This window comes from Asterias rubens, chromosome 19 (assembly GCF_902459465.1).
Source record: "Asterias rubens chromosome 19, eAstRub1.3, whole genome shotgun sequence".
Taxonomy (NCBI): domain Eukaryota; kingdom Metazoa; phylum Echinodermata; class Asteroidea; order Forcipulatida; family Asteriidae; genus Asterias; species Asterias rubens.
The window spans coordinates 12,162,079-12,184,057 of NC_047080.1; the positions used below are offsets into that span (position 1 = coordinate 12,162,079).

Sequence of the window (21,979 nt, forward strand, 5' to 3'; positions counted from 1 at the left end):
TGACGAAGGCAGGGTTTGTTTTGATTTGAGTCATTAATATTTTCCAGAGTTTCACACATACAGAATTCCATCATCAATAAGTATTTCGTCTGATCTGTTAAATATTGTCCTGTTTTCCTCTACCGTCAGGAGAGTATGTAGTTCTTATTTAAAAGACACACGTCTACTAAGTGTTCCAATATATTCGGGTTAGTCAAGACTCGAGTCAAGCAAGTTGGGCATTTTCGTTTCTTTTCCGTCCTTGCACACACCACACACGCCCGTGGGGAGAGCACTCAGGGAATCTAAGTAGTTGAGTGTTTGGATCCAAGTGTTTACCAATATCCCTGTCACTGACTCTGAGTGTAGTTTCACCTAAAACTAATCGATTTGAACATGGGTGAATATGGAGAAGGACCCAAGAAATCATCGAAGGACGACTCGACATCAAATAGCTTGACATCCACTGCAACTGAGGAAGATATGGAGCCAACAGAAGGTAACGAACATTTCAAATTTCACACTTATGTATTAACTTATAAAAATTATATCCATGATTGGATTGCCAAAATCACCAGTCTGTGTTTGGCTACTGTAGTAGTTGCAATAACGTAACTCTCCTTCTGACGGCAGGAGGGTTACATTATCGCAACGTTGCAACTACTGCTGGTGTTACTTTACCATTTTGTTTGGAACTAGTTTATAAAAAGACTGTAGAGTGATAATGGTAACCCTCCAACAAGAGGAGGGTTACGTTATTGCAACTACTGCTTCTAGAACTATGAGGTTCGTTGATAGCGGAACGAACCTCGTAGTTCTAGGAGTAGGCTAGGGCTGGCTTTTGTCTTCCCAGTCGCAAGGTTTCCAAATATGTCAATTTTGATGGTTGATCTTTTCTTTCCTCAGAGTACACAGTCTTGGGGGAGACACTCGACCAGCTCGACTCTTGCCTGGATGACCTGGAGCAGAAGAACGACTCCTTGAATAACAAGCTCAAGGAACTTCTTGAATCAACTCAGCAGATTCATCAAGAGATGTCCGCAGAGAGGTTGAAGGAGGAGTGCTCGAACATGGACACTACCAACTCGTAACACCTCAGTGAAACATGGGTATCCAGAAACAGGTCTGATGCTTCACGGAGGGCCAAGACTCGGTCATTACCAATTCGTAACACCATTGTGAAACGTGGAGAATATACCCCTAAACAGGCCTGGTAAAAGTAAATTAAATTTACAAAGGCAACGCAGACAATTGCCTCCGTTACCTCTTGTCGTTGCCTTGATACCCCTTGAAATGTTTCAACACTATTGGGAATTGTTAATTTCTATATAAGGCAACTTGTGTAGAGTGATCATTTATTTAATTGAACTTGAAGAAGTTGACATACGATAAATATAGCTGTACATAATTGGTAATCATAGTATATTTGTAGGATTACATTGTTACTGACTGCCAGTGGGGGCATTAATAGCAGTATGAACCATGAAGGGGCATTAATTTATCACTATAGATCTGGCTGCAGAGCCTGATACTATATTGCTCAGCCTTTTGCAGACTTAATTTTTCACCAAATGCATGTGTTAAAATCATGGCAGTAGTTCTGAAAAATGAGGAGACAAATGTGAGATCAAACAAGGGAAAACCTTAAAAACACTGGCATTTCTATATTATGCAGTGATGAAACATTAAAAGTTCTCGCATATCAAAACAAGGCTCAACATGTTTTTGAAATTGTGTAGGGACTCTTGTTAAATTGGCTTCAACAGTTTGACGTTCACCTGGAAATGGGTTTAAATACATGTAGGTCTTGGTCAACCTGTAATAAAGGGTTTGTGTTCTTATCTAAATCACCATCTTAAATCCATTTTGAGGATGAGTGTTGATCTGTAAAGGATTAAAACTCATCAAAGTCAAATATGATTTAGATTTTATTCAGTATCAAATAAGAACTAATTAATTACAAAGCTACGTGCTATTACTGATTCAAAACAACAAAAAATACGAGTTAAAAACAAATAAAGATGTTAAGATTGGTGTCTTATACCACGTGAAAAAGGTGACGGTAATTTCAGGAACTTGGAAGTTAAAGTAAAAACCTTGGAAACACATTCTCATTACTGTGTTAAAGTGTTTTGGGTTCACATTAAGTACAAAGAAGCTTTTACTACTGTTACCAAGCATATTGTTTTGCAAAACACAAAGGAAACAAACTACATCTTTAGTAATTATTTGAATGAAGTTACTTTAAGCTACTTTTTGTTGGAAAACTATTTTGGGGTCTCATTAAACATTTCATCAGTACCTTGAACTGACTTGTTGACATGAAGAAACTTTTGTTTTTCTCAGTCTAGTAACTTACACAACAGATTTTGTTGGGTCAATTTTGTTAAGGTTAGGGCGAATTTGCTAAGCACAGAAATGTTCTGCTTAGCAACAAACAAGATTTGAACCCCCATCAGTTGTGAATACTTCCCTGAAAACGACTTCCACAGAACTTTACAAATGATTGGTAGATGGCTTTCTATTCATACTACCAGCACATTAAACTTAATACTGCAATAACTACTAAAGCTAGGTTATAAGAACTAAGTTAATACTATAACTTATCACATAAACAAAACTCGGACATTGTGTTGACGACATGTCTACCTAACTACAGAATCATCAGCTGCTGGAGAAATCTCCCACAGATCTCTACATTTTTAAGTCAAACATTTAAACGCCCCATTTTCAGATGATGAACAGCTAAATTAATCCCAAGCAATAACTTAACTTAGATGTTACATAATTTTGAACTTGTTTTAAGACAACCCATCTTCGTTGGGTTCCTGGTACCCAGCCCAAGACGGTGCACAAATTATTGCCTTTGGAAGCTGCTATGGCCTGAACCAAAGCGCACATGTGTTCAATGTTGTCAATTGCATTGATACAATTTTCAAGTAAACTGCCATGAAGCACTTGAACGGTTGGCTGTGGTTATTAAATTACCGTCACTTATACATCAGCACTGTCATAGCTACAGTATAAGACACTCCAAAACACCACCTTCAAATAAAACTCGTTGGTGTCCCTTGGTGGCAGAAGACCCCAAAAAGATTGTGCAAGCTCAAGATGACATTATTAGTGGACAAGTCCCTGATATGTCTGATGCCAATCTGCCACTTGGCATCCCAAAGTCCCCCCCCCCCCTATTCTTTCAAACACAAACAAAAAACAAAACCACCACTAAACAATACGTTAATACATCTCTATAAAACAAGAGAATTCATTTTAAGATAAAGTCTAAACAAGGGCCCAACTTCATGGCTCTGCTTACAACATAATTTTGCGTTTACAGTGCCATGTAAAGTGATTCTATGAGCTGTAAGCACAGAATCCACGCTAAGCAGAACCATGAAATTGGGTCCAAAACTTAATAGCACCAATGAGCAGTTAGTTAATACAAGGACCTGATAACATTTCTTACAGGATCCTTAAGTTTTTAAAAAGGAAGGAATATCCCATAAAATGTCCATTCATTAAAGCTAGAACATTACATTTCTCCTACTTAAATGTTTTTTTTTATAAAAAGAGTTTTGAACAATAGTTGTTCTACATTATAAAAGCTTTTTCTTCTAACTACAAAACAAGAATGCCTTAATTTACAGCCAAGTATAAAATTCTAGTAATCAAATACAATAAAAGCACCATCATTATATTAAAAGCCGAGTGTATTATGGTGTTAAACTTTGCCGTCAAATAATGTTTTTAGCTCTCTTTGAAATCAAACTAACTTTTAACCCACCAGTGAACGATGGTTCAAAAGGGTCAGAGTCTTCCAAAAATCAGTTATACGGATCCCTTGCCTATGACATCACAAACCCGAAACAGTGCCCTCACTGAGGTCAATTAAAACCCATCATTGGCTGCGAGTTGTACGTGGCACGTACACGAGTGCACGTTTCCATTGTTTGACCTCGGCAATGACAACCAATGCAATGGTTCTATTCCTAGAACAAGGCTAGAGCCAAACCTCATTCAACTTCTGACTTGGAAGTATTTCAACCTAACTTTATCTCTCATACCTCAACATTCTCTTTGCTCCTCTCCACTGTAAATTTGTTCCAAAATTAAACAGACTTTTTCATCACTAACACCTATGACTGAAAATTGCCTCTATGGAAAATATCCCCACCAAATGTCGAGGCAAATAAAGGCCATACAAATAATAAAATGAAGTGAAAAAAAATATTAAAAAATAGAAAACTGAATAGACATAAAAGAGGACAGAATTTATCTATACCTCGTCTCTACGGCTTCTACTACCACTCTACAAAGTAAATCTATTTGTTCCTAAACTCGACCCAATTCCATATAGCTGCTCAAACAGAAGAAATTGCTGTATCAAGTAAACCTGTTTGCCAAACATGGCTAGCGCCCTATTTCTCGTTAGCAGAGTTGTTTTTAAGCAGTTCTGTGAAATTAGTTTTTTATTTAAATAAAGCCTTTATATGCAGCATGTTCTGACATGAGGTAGATAATACTGCAACACCCCACACATATTCCATCATGAAAAACCTGCTCCCTACCACTCTACCGTCCTTCACACAGCGTTGGTCAAAAATTACCTTTACATTAATCTTTCTTTTTTAATCTTGGCAAACTAAACTGCTAATTTTTTTTCAAATAAACTTATAAAGTGCCAAACTACTGTTTTGTACAGGAATATCAGTTACAGTTTTTTAAAATACAAATATCACTTAATAATCATACCACTAAAACATGAAAAATACTTGTGATGTAAACATTTGATTCAAACCAACCACGAAGAAAAGAAAGTGGTTCAAAACTCAGAATTGTCCGATTTCATTAGAATGTCCTGTTGTGGGGAAAACACGGCAGCAGTAAAACAGGAATTGTGGATGGTCTGCTGTGGAGTGGCTGGTGTTTCTCATTATCATTTTACCAGACATGAAACTTTTCAGCCAATTTCCTCCCCCCCCCCCCTTTAATATCAGTGAAAACATTTCTAAATGGTTCCCTAGCTACAACCCAACAATGGTGTTTATTTGCTCTAGACTATACAATGAGTCTCTGATCCTACAACTGCCAAAAGAACCAATTTATCAGGAATTCTTCAAACACAACAACTTCTTAAATGCTGACCCACAAAACTTTTGCGTAGAGTGTTTACAATCAATTCAAGTTAATTCAAAGCTAGATGGTACTCACCCGAACAATCACTGTTCCCTCCGACTTTGGCTCAAAAAGCTCCCATGTTTTTAGAAACTCTTTGACACATCATGATCCCACCATCTTGGCCAGGTTCCCCATGCACACTTATGCAATTGTTAATACTGTTTTTCATCCAATAAAACGGAGACCAGACTGATGTCCTTTTGTTGCACGTGTTTGAATAGGAGGGGGGCAAATCATGATTGAATTTTAAAAATGAGCTATAAAATACCAATTTACACAATAACGTTGTACGGTTAGTTTCATAAGGTAGTGTTAGGCAAGATTTCAGCATTATGGAACACTAACAAGCAAGCAAATGATGGCATGTTAAAAATATATAGTACATCGTAATAAACAGGTGAAGAAAAAACATTTCCTTTTACCGGTACGAAGCAAAATAAAAGTCACTAGAAATAAAGTCCAGAGAAAAAGACAAAGAAAAAAAATAAGTAGGTCCTTGTGAGTGTAAGAGGTTGCCTGAGACTGATACCTCAATCAAAGCAAAGGTTACCAGCATCGATCTTGAAGTCCGAAACCCCGACCTCTGACCTATGAACCTCTGGGTTGATAATAATCTCAACGATGGGCAGCTGGTGTACATCGAGGGCCTGGAAGGAAAAGATGGTTTTCTTCCATCTCATCTCTGGATTCTGTCAAAGAAAATGAAGAAGTGAAAATTAGTTAGCAAACTGTTAAAAAGCTAAGACGATAGTTGGAATCTGAAAAGGGGCTAGGATAACAATACTTGATGGGAAAATAAAATTTGGTGCCAAATAATATTACTATAGACCTTTATCATGCTGCGTCCATCTCGGTCATGTTCCTCATATCGAATAACAATAATGCATGCTAATAATCATCTTGCAATTAGGAACCAGACTATTTTGTTCTTCCAGCCTCGGTTTGGCGTGATTGATATCAATGGGAGAAATTCAAGATGGCTGCACCTTTATAAAGGTCTACAGGGCTAGAAAGCTCTGTTGGTAGAGCGCCGGCAGGTTAGTCAAAAGGTCTATTCAAATCCATCTCCAGTCAATTTTTCTTTGTTCAACCCAAAATCATTTTAAATTTACCCAGTCAGTTTCCCTTGTGATTTATTGCTTGAAAATAATATTTGGGGTGAACATTTTTGTTGTCTATTCGAGGATTTCATTTTGATGAAAAAACCCATTATTTTCCCAAAGACGATTGTTGATAAATGTAATAAAATATGGGTTAGTCCCCACCTTGCATCCATCCTTAATGATATCTGGTTCTAGATCGCCACCGCGTTGGTAAACGACTCCGTTCCATCCCAAGAAGCTTAGGCTATAAGAAGGATCTCCGCTTGGTGTCTCCCAAACCGACATATTAAAACAATGAATGGTGATTTCTTGACTCGCCTCAGTACTCAGTAGATGGAGGAATTTGATCTGGGGTAAGGTTAGACCAAACAGTAGCTGCCAAAGAGAAATAGCATTGAGTTATAAATTGAGTTTGGGCAGAGTATTAAAAAGAAGGCAAAAAAAAAACCCAAGTAAGGTGGACCAGTGATGGATTCCTGGGGAGCAGGGGGACACTGCCCCTACTTCACCCTAATTAAAGGCTTTCTACAATGATAGTACATTAACACTGGCTTAATATTCTTGTTCAATACTGAATTTGTTTTAACTTTGGTGCACCAATCATCTTGATTTTGCGCACCTCCGAGGAGCAATTGCTAATCACATTGTTATCAATCTTAATTGCTAAGCAAATTGTGATGTCACAATACAGATCACTATGGTAATACTGACAACTCATCTTAAAATGATCATAGAACTTTGTGAAATTGAGCCAAGGTTATAAAACATATCCACTTACAATTAGGAAACTTTCAACGATTACATTGTCCAAGTAGGATTTGAAACTTTAAATGGTGGAAATATGATATAGTAAGGTTTACGGTAACACCATGTAATGATAATCTATAAATGAGTTTGGGTGGTTCTGAAAAGAACCGTTGGTTTCAACTCAAAGTTTTGATCAGTATGCTCTGATCGTCTTCATTATCCAAATAGCTGTTGTTCTCCACTTACCACAGATGAATCTGGTGGGATAATGCATGACTTAGCTCCTAGTTGGGTGTATTCACAGTGGACTTCTAAGGCATCTGATGAACAGCCCATGTCTGGATCGATCCAGAATAGACCTACAAGGAAAACATGTTTGAAAGGTTTAGTGCATAGGACTAGTGTGGGGGTTCGAATCTCAGCTAGAAAAACGTATTAAATGAAAGGTCCAGTACACAGGACTGGTGTTGGGGTTCGAATCCCACCATAGATCGATTCAGAATAGACATACAAGGAAAACATGTTTAAAAGGTTTAGTGCATAGAACTGGTGTGGGGGTTCGAATCCCAGTTGAGGAGTTTTTTGGGCCAATCAAAATACCAATGATCCTGTTTTGGTTGAATATCATCAACTATACATTCTTTGTACCAAAGTAATAAATAAATATAATAAGATAAATTGTACAAAATCCCTTGCAAACTTTTATCACCACTTGCGTACAAATATTTGATGAGTTCAGTCAGGTATTTACATAAAGTGCTTACCTTCACTAATGTCTTTGTGGCAGCCAATAAGATCTCTACATGTCCGACATGGCATGTCTTTCGTACCCAGCGGATGTTTAATACCATCGATGTACTTTACAAGATATTTCATCATATAGAATACATCAATATCCTGTGAGTATTAAGCAACAGCACTTGTTAGAAAGGAAGTTACAATTTAGGATTTTGCAAAAGTACCTTTCGCTTTCAAGAAAATTTGGACATTGCAGTAAGAGCACCCGACTCAAGCTCTGGTGTTTCTGATTGGGGTGTGGGTTCGAGTCCCTTGTGTCCGTGATTACTTTTGCCTTCAGATAGGACACTAAGCTGGAGGTCCAATGCACTAGGATTTGTAGTGCCTTCAGATAGGACACTAAGCTGGAGGTCCAATGCACTAGGATTTGTAGTGCCTTCATATAGGACACTAAGCTGGAGGTCCAATGCACTAGGATTTGTAGTGCCTTCAGATAGGACACTAAGCTGGAGGTCCAATGCACTAGGATTTGTAGTACCTTCAGATAGGACACTAAGCTGGAGGTCCAATGCACTAGGATTTGTAGTACCTTCAGATAGGACACTAAGCTGGAGGTCCAATGCACTAGGATTTGTAGTGCCTTCAGATAGGACACTAAGCTGGAGGTCCAATGCACTAGGATTTGTAGTGCCTTCAGATAGGACACTAAGCTGGAGGTCCAATGCACTAGGATTTGTAGTGCCTTCAGATAGGACACTAAGCTGGAGGTCCAATGCACTAGGATTTGTAGTGCCTTCAGATAGGACACTAAGCTGGAGGTCCAATGCACTAGGATTTGTAGTGCCTTCAGATAGGACACTAAGCTGGAGGTCCAATGCACTAGGATTTGTAGTGCCTTCAGATAGGACACTAAGCTGGAGGTCCAATGCACTAGGATTTGTAGTACCTTCAGATAGGACACTAAGCTGGAGGTCCAATGCACTAGGATTTGTAGTGCCTTCAGATAGGACACTAAGCTGGAGGTCCAATGCACTAGGATTTGTAGTGCCTTCAGATAGGACACTAAGCTGGAGGTCCAATGCACTAGGATTTGTAGTGCCTTCAGATAGGACACTAAGCTGGAGGTCCAATGCACTAGGATTTGTAGTGCCTTCAGATAGGACACTAAGCTGGAGGTCCAATGCACTAGGATTTGTAGTGCCTTCAGATAGGACACTAAGCTGGAGGTCCAATGCACTAGGATTTGTAGTGCCTTCAGATAGGACACTAAGCTGGAGGTCCAATGCACTAGGATTTGTAGTGCCTTCAGATAGGACACTAAGCTGGAGGTCCAATGCACTAGGATTTGTAGTGCCTTCAGATAGGACACTAAGCTGGAGGTCCAATGCACTAGGATTTGTAGTGCCTTCAGATAGGACACTAAGCTGGAGGTCCAATGCACTAGGATTTGTAGTGCCTTCAGATAGGACACTAAGCTGGAGGTCCAATGCACTAGGATTTGTAGTGCCTTCAGATAGGACACTAAGCTGGAGGTCCAATGCACTAGGATTTGTAGTGCACATAAAATAACCCAGGGGTGGATTTCACAAAGAGTTGAGACTAGTCTTATCTCAAATTGGGAAGAGTTACTCGTCCTAACTTTGGACTAGCGATAAGTTTTTAATATCTCCTAGGACTAGTCCTAAGTTAGGACTAGTCCTAACTCTCTGTGAAAGCGACCCCAGAACACTTATTGTGAAAGAGTAGGGGTTAACCCCCGTATTTCTGGTTCACAGACAATTATCGACTTGATTTGGTGAAATTTGTTACGTTCCATAATATGATTTGACAATCATCTTGTTAAATTTGGAGTTGGATAAAAAAATGTTTTGAGAACTTACCCCGACTTCTTTTGGTCGTGGAATGCTAAAGAAGTGATGAATTAAGGTGTGGATGCTCTCCGCATCATTCATTGGAAACATTTTCTAAAGAAGGTTGAAATAAAAACAATATTCTTTCATTAAAATTATAGTTTCGTTGAACAGCAAAGAGCTCCGTTTATGTTTCTTGAACAACTATAATCTTAAAGAAGAAGATGCTAAAAACAACACAAAGGATGCAGTCCCCTAATTACCACTTTGTCCTTGATTTGTTTAAAGAAATAAAACTCACTACACCACCACCATCTTAAATATCCAAGTGTTTATATGCAACTTGAACACTTTTTCTTCACTTCAAATCCACTTAAATACTTCCAAGAACAGTTTGTCAGTGGAAATACATTTTTTTAATTATCTTGAACTTAGAGGAAAGTCATGAGAAAATAAAAAGTTTTTAATTAAGAAAAATGAAAATATACGTACTTGGATACCTGGCATCCCCTGGAGGAAAAGGAAAGAGACAGAAGAATTAGTCAATGGCAAATGAAAAATGAACACAAAAATTCTTACTTGAATAATATTTTTATTGCAATTTTCTATAACTCCACTAATTAAATTAATGTTTTGGTTCTTAATTGGCAACTTCGGAAAACATAATCTCAATGAAAGTTAATTTATTTCTTTATTTTATTTTATGTGTTAATTTATTTATTGTTTTATTATTATTATTATGGGTAAAAATTAATAAAATATTTCCAACTTACCGGTGGACCTGTCTCTCCCTGTGAAAAAGATGATAAAGAAGAAAAAGAAGAAATAAGAAGAAATAAGAAGAAATAAGAAGACTAATGATTAAGACATATTGTATTGTCATTAATTGTTTTAGAAAATAAGATTCAAATAAGTTTGAGTCATCCCAGCCTCATAGTTTCTTACCTGTGGTCCTTTTGGCCCTGACTCTCCTTTCGTTCCCTGAAATTCACAAAACAATACAAACGAGTGAGTTAGACTAGATAACACTTTACTGAAGACACAGAATAAATAAAACTGCGATCAAGTAAATAATAAATAATACTAATTAACCATTCTTATATAGCGCATAACACATAGTAATAAAACATGTTCCTAAGTGCTCTTGAGAAAAACACAACAGAATACAAAGACAAGATGTACTGGGTAACAAACAAAATGGATGAGTTAAATGTTAAATAAGTGCATCTTTAAAGCAATCTTAAACTTTACAATGGAGTCAATGTTTTTTAGTTGTTCTGAAAGAATCTTGAGACAATAATATTTGTCTGGGCCTGTACTTACCCTGTCTCCAAGATCTCCTACAAGTCCAGCTAGACCCGGCCAGCCACCAGGACCAATGATACCAGAAATACCCTGTATGTCAAATAAAACAGAAAACATACATATAATTGTCAGAATATTTAATATCTCACTGACACCCCCCCCCCCCCCATAGCGAATCTTAAATTCAGGGCAAGCTGAAAAGTATCAGCGACGACTTTAAAATTTGGGGAAAACACAAGAGGAAACGAAAACACATAAAAGGAAACGAAGACACATAAGAGGAAACGAAGACACATAAGAGGAAACAAAGACACATAAGAGGAAACGAAGACACATAAGAGGAAACGAAGACACATAAAAGGAAACGAAGACACATAAGAGGAAACGAAGACACATAAGAGGAAAAGAAGACACATAAGAGGAAACGAAGACACATAAAAGGAAACGGAAACACAATGTCCAACTCAGTTTTGTGATGCACTAAAAAATTGCAATTCTCTAAAAACTTTAACCTCACATTCAATTATTGTAAAATGACATTTTAGCTGACACTGTTGCATGGTGGAAATGGGAAATGAGTTGATGACATTTTCTTGGAACCCTCGTTTACTCTAAAATCCATTCTTACCTCGTCTCCTTGGAAACCAGTTGGACCTACTGGACCATCTTCACCACGATCTCCATGAGGTCCCTGGGAAAGCAACAAACTACGTTAAAGCTCATACACAACAACAAATAAAAAATAATTTCATTCAAAAAAAGGGTTTTATGTAACAACATTTTAGTCAACAAATTGTTTACCTTATTTCCTTTGAATCCTGAAAGGCCACGTACTCCAGTGACTCCCTTTTGTCCCTACAAAGTAAAAGGGACAAAGAATTTTTGTTTAACATAACAACAATTTTTTAAAACAGTTCAGTTTTACACTTTCATGAAGATTTTTGTATACAAAGTTATGCCTATCATTTTGAACAGAGGCTTTGCAACTGTATCATGCATAATTGCACTGTCTGTAAGATATTTATTTTATTATATTTAGTAATTTTAGTCAGGACTCTCTGAAAAGTGAACTTAATCACTGTACTAGCCAAGAACCCAACGGAGAGCAGACACATAACAGCATTTAAAATTTTAGATGTGGGAGGAAAACCCCAGAGAAATATTCCTAGGAAAAACCACGCTGTCAGGTAGGGACTGAAAACCCAATCCACATAGTGCCCCCGGTGGGATTCGATCCCGGGTCCTAGAGATACCACTACACTAACCTGACTGCCCAATGTCTTTTGCGTGTTGCACTACACTAACCTGACTGCCCAATGTCTTTTGCGTGTTGCACTACACTAACCTGACTGCCCAATGTCTTTTGCGTGTTGCACTACACTAACCTGACTGCCCAATGTCTTTTGCGTGTTGCACTACACTAACCTGACTGCCCAATGTCTTTTGCGTGTTGCACTACACTAACCTGACTGCCCAATGTCTTTTGCATGTTGCACTACACTAACCTGACTGTCCAATGTCTTTTGCGTGTTGCACTACACTAACCTGACTGCCCAATGTCTTTTGCGTGTTGCACTACACTAACCTGACTGCCCAATGTCTTTTGCATGTTGCACTACACTAACCTGACTGCCCAATGTCTTTTGCGTGTTGCACTACACTAACCTGACTGCCCAATGTCTTTTGCGTGTTGCACTACACTAACCTGACTGCCCAATGTCTTTTGCGTGTTGCACTACACTAACCTGACTGCCCAATGTCTTTTGCGTGTTGCACTACACTAACCTGACTGCCCAATGTCTTTTGCGTGTTGCACTACACTAACCTGACTGCCCAATGTCTTTTGCGTGTTGCACAAGTGTAAGGGTATGGAGTCCAAACCAGTCTTTGATATTTTCTTCTCAATATCTTTTGTTTAAATGCCACCATAAGTTAACAAAAACAAAGTCAGAGCTCTAAATTTCAAGTAGATTTTAAAAACAGGGTGTTTAAATTGAAACCAGGTCATACAAAATACAAATTTCCTAAATAAGTTGAGACGCCATTTACTTACTCTGTCTCCATTGAGGCCAGGCATTCCCGGAGGCCCCTGTGGTCCTGACATCCCACGCTCCCCTGGCTTACCAGAAACTCCACCCTGTCCAATAATCCCACGTGGACCCTTCAAGAACAGATACAAAGTGTTCATATTAACCACATTATACAAGGATAACCTTCCTAAGGGGAAGGTATGCGTTTGGTAATCACTCTTAAAATAAGGATAACCTTCCTAAGGGGAAGGTATGCGTTTGGTAATCACTCTTAAAATAAGGATAACCTTCCTAAGGGGAAGGTATGCGTTTGGTAATCACTCTTAAAATTACCAAAAATAAAAACTTTTGATTAGAAGCCTACAACAGCTTTTGATAGTATAAAGCATTTTGGGAAACATTTTACTTCAAAGTAATGTGGTCATCTAAAAAGATATCAGTTTTTATTATCCAAGAAGTTACCGCGTAACTTTTCTCAGATTGTGTAATTGGGGATTATTCTTCCCGACTCAGAATCCATTCAACTTAAAATGCAGTGTAGGCAGGGTTCACATCCAAGCTTACAATACAACCTGGTATGTGGAATCAGAGGTATTACCTTAAACCAGTTGAGTTGAATTGACAAAACACAAGACAAAGAAAGACGTACCTTATCACCGGTTAAACCTCTATACCCTTGTGTTCCTTCTGGGCCGATAGGCCCCTGAAATTTAATAAAATATAAATACATAAATTATTAATAAGCATATTAACAAATATTAAAAATCATTTCTATGCACAAATTCTATAAAAACAACTCATCCGCTCAATTTATCTTTCTTAAATATTTTTCTTTTGCCATGTAGGAAATTATATTTTAACCTTAAAACAACTCACTGTAGAAACATGCTGAAAATATAAAGCTGACCAACATAAAGTACAGGGTAACCTTGAGACACAATAATTTGAGTTGCATTTTCTGTGGAATTTCAGCTCCAGTTACTAAGTAGAGTTGTTCAGAGCATTTTAAAAATACAATCTCACCTTAAGTCCCCTATGTCCATGTTGTCCTGGTGACCCAGCAACACCTTCATCTCCCTGGAAACACAAAAACAAAATGGAGAGCAAACAAACGGAGGATTAGTGAAACAAAACTCCTGTTTTTACAAAAGTGATTTTCATCTGAGGGCCCATCATAGCACTGGGATGGAATATATTTATGGGATACAATGTTACTTGATTGAGTCAGGGTACACACAACCTCTGGGCCCATTTTGAAAGAGCTGCTTATAAGCATGAAAAAGTAGCTAAGCACAATTTGCAAATTTCTGCTTAACAGCCAAAACACAACATCATCTCCGACTGGTGTTTTTCTCCCTTTTTGCCTTGAAGCAAATTGTTAAGACAAATGATCTGCTTAAAGCAGCTCTATGAGATTTGATTGAGTAGTCTTACTACTGAGTATATTTGTGATGGTAGGAACTTTTCCATTGAGAAATTGATAATACATATCTTAGAGTTATAACTATCGATGAACCAACCTTTTCACCTGGCGGTGCTGGTTTTCCATTCAGTCCAGGCAAACCATTTGGCCCCTGTCAAGCAATTACAAACTTTCTGTTAAAAACCAGAATTTAACAAAACATACAAATCCACATTTGTAAATAGTACTTTTGTTTCATTAAAGTAATATCTGTCAACATAGGACCTTTGCGAGAACGTGAAGACATATAATATCATAGATATTCTATAACAGAAAGAAGAATGAATCCTTTTTTAATTAGACAATTAAATTGTTACAAAGAATTTTAATACAACCTACTTTGTAACAAAACAAAAAATAATCACAGCAATATCTAGATACAAATTGATAAAATGTCTTACCTCTGGTCCCTCTCGTCCAGTTTTGCCCTGTAGCCCCTGCGGTCCCGATGTGCCCTAAGAAAGAAATAACAACCTAAAAACCTAAATAAAAGATCTTTGTCTTTGTTTGCAGTTTCAATTAGTTTAAGATCCACAAGATATTGACTGTCTATGAATTGGTACAAGACTGATTGAATATTTTCAGTCCTTCTGATTTGAAAATCAGAGGCGTATGAACAAATGAGAAGGACTGATTTTACCATCTGGCCGTTTTCTCCATTCTGTCCTGGTTCTCCTGCAGTTCCTGATGATCCTTCAACTCCTGGTAATCCAACAGCTCCAGGAAAACCAGTTCCTCCTGGATGACCCTTCAGGAACAAAAAAACAAAAAAATTAAACAAATGTTTTACATTATTTCACTATTATAAATCTCTGGTAATGAAATCAAAGACGCCTCATAAGAAAACTTGATTACTGTACATTAACATACTTAAATGTTGCATCGAGAAAGAATATTATTTGGTTATTACCCTTTTACTGATGTGGTAAAGTACTACTCAATACTTTCAAAAGTTCTGTGGGAAAAACCTCACATATCATCCAGTTGGAGTTCAAACCCACAACTTGTGCACTGCTAGAGCAGATCTAGAGTCTTACCACTAGACCACCGTGGTTATAGAGGCAGTTGGAATAATGTTTTAGCAGCAGGTAGGCCTATACTGCAAAACACATTAATGTCAGTAATTTTTAAACCAAAGTGGAAATATCTAAAGATAATTTCTTGGGATTATTCTAGTTGGACATTAAATTGATGACACTCACCAGATCACCTTGTTCTCCATATGCTCCCATTAGACCTTGGTTTCCATGTCCTCCCTATCAACAGAAACAATGTACACATTAAAATCACCCAAAATTAACATTACGCCAACAAATAACTTACACTCAGTGCATCTTTGTTTATATCAAATCAGCTTTTTCAGATATTCATGGACCAGGGCTGGATTTTACAAGGAGTAAGACTTAGGTTACTCGTCTTAAGTTAAGACTATCTTTGTGAAATCGACCCCCGTTTTGTCAAAATAAAAATGGATTCTGATTCAGTACCTCCTCAAAACTAAAAATGAAAGTAACAGTTTGTTTCTGTAAGAAGATTTCTAGTTCGACTTACTTCTTGCCCGGTGTCGCCTGGCTCCCCTCTGTCTCCGGATGGTCCCGTAGGTCCCTGCAGAGTAAAATTAATCAAATTTTGATTAAATCTAACTCTTTGGGGAATCAAAAGACAGTAAATAAAAACAAGTCAAAACCTGGGTTAATTAAAAAAAGAAATTAAAATACTTACAACCAATCCAAGGTCCCCACCACGACCTTCGTTTCCTTTGCCTCCAGAAAAACCCTGTTTCAAAACAAAAGTGAAATTTTTAAAGGTATAGCCAAGTACAAAACTCCAAACAAAAATTCTATGAAAAAACTATAAAAACCATGAGGATTCAAAACTTGTGATAACCTCTTGATCAGGTTTAAATCCTACTCTTGTGAAATGTTTCTACCAAAATAAATGTCTTTAAAGGTTGATCTGGATTTGTGGCTATGGCTGTTGCTAGAAGGGCATTATAGCGGTAGCCACCATAGCTGTTACACAGCCTAATGACCGATAGAATATGGGGCGTCAAACCTGATTTCCTGCAAAGCCTTTGGGGCCATACGTCCCTCTTGATCCTTGAACACCCTGAAACAATCAAATCAAAACAAAACAATCAGAAATCAATAAGTTATGTAACGACTAATCCAAAATCAACTCCGCTTTGAATTTCAGAAAATTTGTTTTGCGTATTTTGAAGTGGTTGATAAATTGAGTTAATTGGCAAAAAATCTTCCCCCAAAATTAAATTATTTGGTGTGAAGATATATATACATGAATTTTGTACTCTAAGGAAAACAATCATTACAGGTTGTGCTGTGAGCTCGAATCCTGCCAAGCAAACCACTGGTAAAACAAGGAATAGAATAAGTTTTGTCGTCTAGTTATTGGATCACAATTTCTTGATTTGTGCAATTCATAATCATAGACGTTAAACCAATGCTTGAGAGAGAATGGCTGTTGCCAGCTTTGTGTTTATAATTATCCCCTTGTGGGAGTCTAACGAGTTCCCTTGACAGGAAAGATCATGTTAACAACCAACAGAGGGAGTATACTTAATTGTTACAATCTATAATTTTCGCAAACATGAATGCAAATATTTTTTGGGATGATGAGATGATATTGACTGATTTACCGTTGGACCTGCTGGGCCTTCTGGTCCATCACGACCTGATATTCCACTTGGTCCCTGAACAGAAAAGAGAGCAATTCAACACAGGAAGAAATTATTATTTGTTCTAAACCAAAATGAATCCCCCAGAATTTGTCTGACGGTGAACAACCTAATGGCTCAATCACAATTTCTGATTAATAATGATGTGACAATATTATAAGTTAGAAGACAGAATTAGCCGTTAAAGGCAAAAAATAGTTAATGGCCTGACGTTTTGACCCTAGCAGAGTCTTTCTCGAAGGCTAAATGACAGTCATTAGACGACTTCATTTCATTATATTTTTTAATTTTCAGGTAAAATTTGGCTAGGGTCAAAACGGCAGGCCTTTAACTATATTTTGCAATAATAATCTACAATAACATTTTAAGGTATACGTTTTGTTAAACTATCACTCTCACAATAAATTGAACTATTATTTAAGATTTGTTTGTTTTAACCAACAAATAATTAAGGCCATCTTACCTGAGGGCCTTTCTGACCCCTTTCTCCTTGGGATCCAGTGATTCCTTGCATACCTTGAGGTCCTCTAGGTCCCCTGGTTCCAGTGAACCCTCGGACACCCTCTTCACCCTATTACATGACATTGGAAAAGAAGTGCAATATAACAGACCAAGTCTACACCTATATACTTTCTAAACGATGAGTTGAAGGATTATTACAGAATTGGTTTTTGCTAACAAAACAGTTGCTGGCAGTGTAAGCGCTATGTAATCCACCATATACATAAACTGACAAACCTGTAGAGTTTTGAGATTGATCGACAGAATTTTGCATTGCATTGATGCCAAAACAAAAATGAATAAAACGCTCACTGAGCGATAAACTCCAAACGCGGAATTAGATTATTTATTTCTCATCAAACATGATATTTCAGACAGAAATATTTCAAGGGATTTTTTCTACCATCGTCATCATTAGACCGTGTAAGTTTTTTGTAAATCTGTGATCTTCAACATTTTTGTTTCTTACCAATTCTGTAACGTTCCTTTAAATTGATCATTTTTTATGATGAAATGTATAGGACGTGTACTTGGTTTATAATTACACCAGGATGTATTCCGTCCTGTCCTTGATTTCATTTGATTGCATTGATTCTGGTTGTGCAGCCAAGGACGCTCAGAAAGATGAGCTTTTAGAACTTTTAAAACCACTGTACTGGCTAAGAACCCACTGGAGAGAAGACAAGGGAGGAAGTGAGCACTGTACTGGCTAAGAACCCACTGGAGAGAAGACAAGGGAGGAAGTGAGCATTGTACTGGCTAAGAACCCACTGGAGAGAAGACAAGGGAGGAAGTGAGCATTGTACTAGCTAAGAACCCACTGGAGAGTAGACAAGGGAGGAAGTGAGCACTGTACTGGCTAAGAACCCACTGGAGAGAAGACAAGGAAGGAAGTGAGCACTGTACTAGCTAAGAACCCACTGGAGAGAAGACAAGGGAGGAAGTGAGCACTGTACTAGCTAAGAACCCACTGGAGAGAAGACAAGGGAGGAAGTGAGCACTGTACTAGCTAAGAACCCACTGGAGAGAAGACAAGGGAGGAAGTGAGCACTGTACTAGCTAAGAACCCACTGGAGAGAAGACAAGGGAGGAAGTGAGCACTGTACTAGCTAAGAACCCACTGGAGAGAAGACAAGGAAGGAAGTGAGCACTGTACTAGCTAAGAACCCACTGGAGAGAAGACAAGGGAGGAAGTGAGCACTGTACTAGCTAAGAACCCACTGGAGAGAAGACAAGGGAGGAAGTGAGCACTGTACTAGCTAAGAACCCACTGGAGAGAAGACAAGGGAGGAAGTGAGCACTGTACTAGCTAAGAACCCACTGGAGAGAAGACAAGGGAGGAAGTGACCACTGTACTGGCTAAGAACCCACTGGAGAGAAGACAAGGAAGGAAGTGTCAGTTTTAGATGTGGGAGGACAACCACAGAAAAATACTCCACAAAAAAAAAAACGCCGTCAGGAAGGGACTGAAAACCCAATCCACATAGTACCCCCGGTGGGATGCGAACCAGGGAAGGCAAGGAAATAAACCACCGAGCCAAACTCATGGGGACACATTTCTTTTTGCTCCTCTCCAATTTGCCCCCTGATTTGACTCGTACCTTCGGTCCATTAGCACCCTTGGTACCCTGCACACCTCTCTTTCCTGGACTGCCTGGAGTACCTTCTGAACCCTTAGGACCCTGGTTACCAGTTGCTCCTTGGCCGCCCTTATGGAAGAAAACCATATTCAAACCATGAAAAGTTACAAAACAGATTTCAAATATTTCCTTATTAAATATTAAAGACAAAGTTGAAGTTTATTTAGGTTGATTCAATTTACAAACACAAGACTGTGTGTGCAGAATTTGGGTTACTTTGACACATGTTGCTTTTACACATACAATCGCCTCTCTTAATATTTATGCAGAGGTACGTCACAATTCTAACCAAAAACAAGGCTATAAGTGTAGCCACTCCAATCGGTGGCGGACGTGCGCCTATAGCCTCATTTTGGTAAGAATGATGACGTCATGCATAAATATTAAGAGAGACGTACAGAAGCAAATACACATTTAATAATGGGTCCAGGATGTTAGACTCTCCTTGAACCTACCTGGATTCCTGCATCACCCCTGTCTCCTGATAGGCCTTGCTGACCAGGCTCACCCTAAAGAACAAAACAAGAAAACTTCAAAGTTCCACATTACAAACTTTATCTGGTATGATCATTGCAAAGCTAAATTGTTCCTCATATTTTCGGCATATCATTCAAAAGTTTGGTCACAATTATAAGGGCATGGAATGAAAAAGTTCTGTCACATTAAAGGCATGGAACTAAACAAACAGTTTTGTCAAATAAATGTGATAGAATTTAATATCACTCTATGTACACAATAATACGTCAGACTACAGTCAGTTTGCAGAACAGAGAATTCTTTCAAAATCAAAATATTGTCTGGCTAATAAAGCCCTATAAGTGACCATTACAGCAATACATAAACTAGAATAGACTAACACTTCAAATAAGTCTATAACAGAGGCTAATTTGGTGGCATTGGGAGTGGTTTAAGCTAAAATCACTAAAAAGGACAATTATTAAACAAATGATGCTACATGCAAGCAGTATAGCCCCACCTTCAATCCTTTGTGACCACTGCTACCTTCCAGTCCTCGATGTCCCGGTTGACCCTAAACAGAGAGCATACATCAACTTAAATTTTGTCCATCAAGTAACGACCCCTTGCATTTCATGTTAAAACCCAAACAGCACTTCAAAACAGAGTCCATAATTATTGCAAATAATTTGTTTTTTTCTTGTTATACCTCACTCCCATCTCTTCCAGTTGGTCCTTCATCACCGGCCAAGCCAAGGTCCCCCTGGAAACAGTCAAATCAAAACATTAAATTAATTCCATTTCATCATCGACATCATGGATGATGGTCATTGATCACAAAAAAAGTCTAAAACTGGGATCAAGATTATTAAAATGATGACATTTCAACCTTTTGGCAACCTATGGAGTTATAGATTCTAAGGAGCTTTTGGAAACAGTTTCCTTAGTGCTAGAAAAGAGAATCAAAGCATGACTTATTTGATTTTGAGAAAAATACAGCAAGTTTTGTTCACCATGTAAACTTTAAAAACTCTGAATTCAGATAAAAGTCTGAAATTTCTCATCCTCGCATCATTTGTCTGTTTACCCCGTTTGTTGAACCTTTGTCAAAACAAAATTTCAACAAAATGTTCAAGATGTGGCATCCACTTTAAGGGGGTTTTGTTGTAACAGATTTTGTTTTCCTGAATGTCTTAATTTTCTCTATGGCCTTACGTCTCGATCCTAGCAGAGTCTTTCTCGAAAGGCTAAGAGACAAAATTATCAACAAAATGTTCAAGATTAACTTCTGGCATCCACTATAAGGTTTTTTGTTGTAACAGATTTTGTTTTTGTGAATGACTAAACTTTTTCTTCTTTTTTTAAAGCGTTGTAAAACACTCTTACCTTCAAACCTTTCTGGCCAAGAGGTCCAAGCTGTCCAAGAAGACCCTGTGGTCCCTGTTAAAACAATTCCATTTAAATTTAATAAAACTTCAAAATTCAACTCAATAAATTACTTAATATGCAAAGTATTTGTTTTAATGTATTATATGGGATTGATGGAGCTGCCTTAAAAGTCACAACCAGTTTTCAAGTTTTATTTGATAAACTAAAAACATGCGATAACAAACTTGTGAAAACTTGGGCTTAATTCATTGTTCGAGTCAGGAGTAAATAGTGGTAACTATGCACAATTTTCAGTGTGTTAACACATTTTCTTTAATTTTGGTAACAACTGAAATCAACCGTTACCTTTTTTTTAAAAGGTTTTTATATACTTTAAGGAAGGAGTAAGAAATTTAGATAAAAAAGGAAAAGAAAACAAAAAACTGAATACTTACAGTTGATCCTTGAGATCCACTTGTTCCAGCAGGGCCAGGTGGTCCTTTGGCTCCCTTAAACAAACATTGGATAAAAATCCAGTTATATCTCCCTGTTAGCCAATTAATTTGTTGTAGAATCTAAAAGCTGCTAAGCAGACAATAAAATTGCTAAGCGTGTTGTGTTCTTACCAGTGTGCCCATCGGACCAGGTTCCCCTGCTACTCCTGGTATACCCGGGAAACCCTGAATTACAAAGAAAAGAAAAAACTTCATTAACATCAAACTTGTTTATGTCATGGACTCATAACAACAAGTTTCTGGAAGAGTTTTCTTGACAATTTCTTAGACCTTTAGTAATCCACTGACTGTGAACTTATTTGGATAAAAACAAAAACTGCCTCTAGCCACCGGGCTAGCTCGGTGGTCTAGTGGTAAGATTTAGATTAGAAAATTGCTTTAGCTATGTAAGAGTTACAGGTTTCAATCCCAC

At 37.8% G+C, this 21,979-nt stretch overlaps 2 protein-coding genes across 2 annotated transcripts in view; one reads left to right on the top strand and one right to left on the bottom strand.

Annotated features, from left to right (window-relative positions):
* The first annotated feature begins 4 nt into the window (after window positions 1-4).
* Window positions 5-2,291, top strand: LOC117303161 (UPF0184 protein-like). Its single transcript, XM_033787284.1, has 2 exons — window positions 5-478; window positions 886-2,291. The coding sequence occupies exons 1-2, from the start codon at window positions 376-378 to the stop codon at window positions 1,068-1,070; spliced, it is 288 nt and encodes a 95-aa protein (XP_033643175.1). The 5' UTR covers window positions 5-375; the 3' UTR covers window positions 1,071-2,291.
* The window catches only part of LOC117303371 (collagen alpha-1(I) chain-like), a 62,526-nt gene continuing 42,648 nt past the window's right edge, over window positions 2,102-21,979 (bottom strand). The window contains exons 34-63 of the mRNA XM_033787545.1: window positions 21,679-21,732; window positions 21,508-21,561; window positions 21,071-21,124; window positions 20,394-20,447; window positions 20,205-20,258; window positions 19,684-19,737; window positions 19,190-19,297; window positions 17,551-17,658; window positions 17,049-17,102; window positions 16,448-16,501; window positions 16,115-16,168; window positions 15,944-15,997; window positions 15,595-15,648; window positions 15,033-15,140; window positions 14,794-14,847; window positions 14,451-14,504; window positions 13,954-14,007; window positions 13,580-13,633; window positions 12,954-13,061; window positions 11,702-11,755; window positions 11,529-11,591; window positions 10,919-10,990; window positions 10,541-10,576; window positions 10,369-10,386; window positions 10,088-10,105; window positions 9,626-9,709; window positions 7,772-7,904; window positions 7,254-7,366; window positions 6,423-6,635; window positions 2,102-5,846 (exon numbers count right to left, since the gene is read on the bottom strand). Of these exons, the coding sequence (XP_033643436.1) occupies window positions 5,688-5,846; window positions 6,423-6,635; window positions 7,254-7,366; window positions 7,772-7,904; window positions 9,626-9,709; window positions 10,088-10,105; window positions 10,369-10,386; window positions 10,541-10,576; window positions 10,919-10,990; window positions 11,529-11,591; window positions 11,702-11,755; window positions 12,954-13,061; window positions 13,580-13,633; window positions 13,954-14,007; window positions 14,451-14,504; window positions 14,794-14,847; window positions 15,033-15,140; window positions 15,595-15,648; window positions 15,944-15,997; window positions 16,115-16,168; window positions 16,448-16,501; window positions 17,049-17,102; window positions 17,551-17,658; window positions 19,190-19,297; window positions 19,684-19,737; window positions 20,205-20,258; window positions 20,394-20,447; window positions 21,071-21,124; window positions 21,508-21,561; window positions 21,679-21,732 (2,205 nt within the window). The 3' untranslated portion in view covers window positions 2,102-5,687. The remainder of the gene's footprint in view (window positions 5,847-6,422; window positions 6,636-7,253; window positions 7,367-7,771; window positions 7,905-9,625; window positions 9,710-10,087; window positions 10,106-10,368; window positions 10,387-10,540; window positions 10,577-10,918; window positions 10,991-11,528; window positions 11,592-11,701; window positions 11,756-12,953; window positions 13,062-13,579; window positions 13,634-13,953; window positions 14,008-14,450; window positions 14,505-14,793; window positions 14,848-15,032; window positions 15,141-15,594; window positions 15,649-15,943; window positions 15,998-16,114; window positions 16,169-16,447; window positions 16,502-17,048; window positions 17,103-17,550; window positions 17,659-19,189; window positions 19,298-19,683; window positions 19,738-20,204; window positions 20,259-20,393; window positions 20,448-21,070; window positions 21,125-21,507; window positions 21,562-21,678; window positions 21,733-21,979) is intronic.

Bases quoted from the DNA above. Each gene is read 5' to 3' on its own strand.
- LOC117303161 (XM_033787284.1), top strand. From the start codon at position 376: ATGGGTGAATATGGAGAAGGACCCAAGAAATCATCGAAGGACGACTCG. The intron at 479-885 runs GTAACGAACATT...TTCTTTCCTCAG, and splicing joins AGATATGGAGCCAACAGAAG to AGTACACAGTCTTGGGGGAG.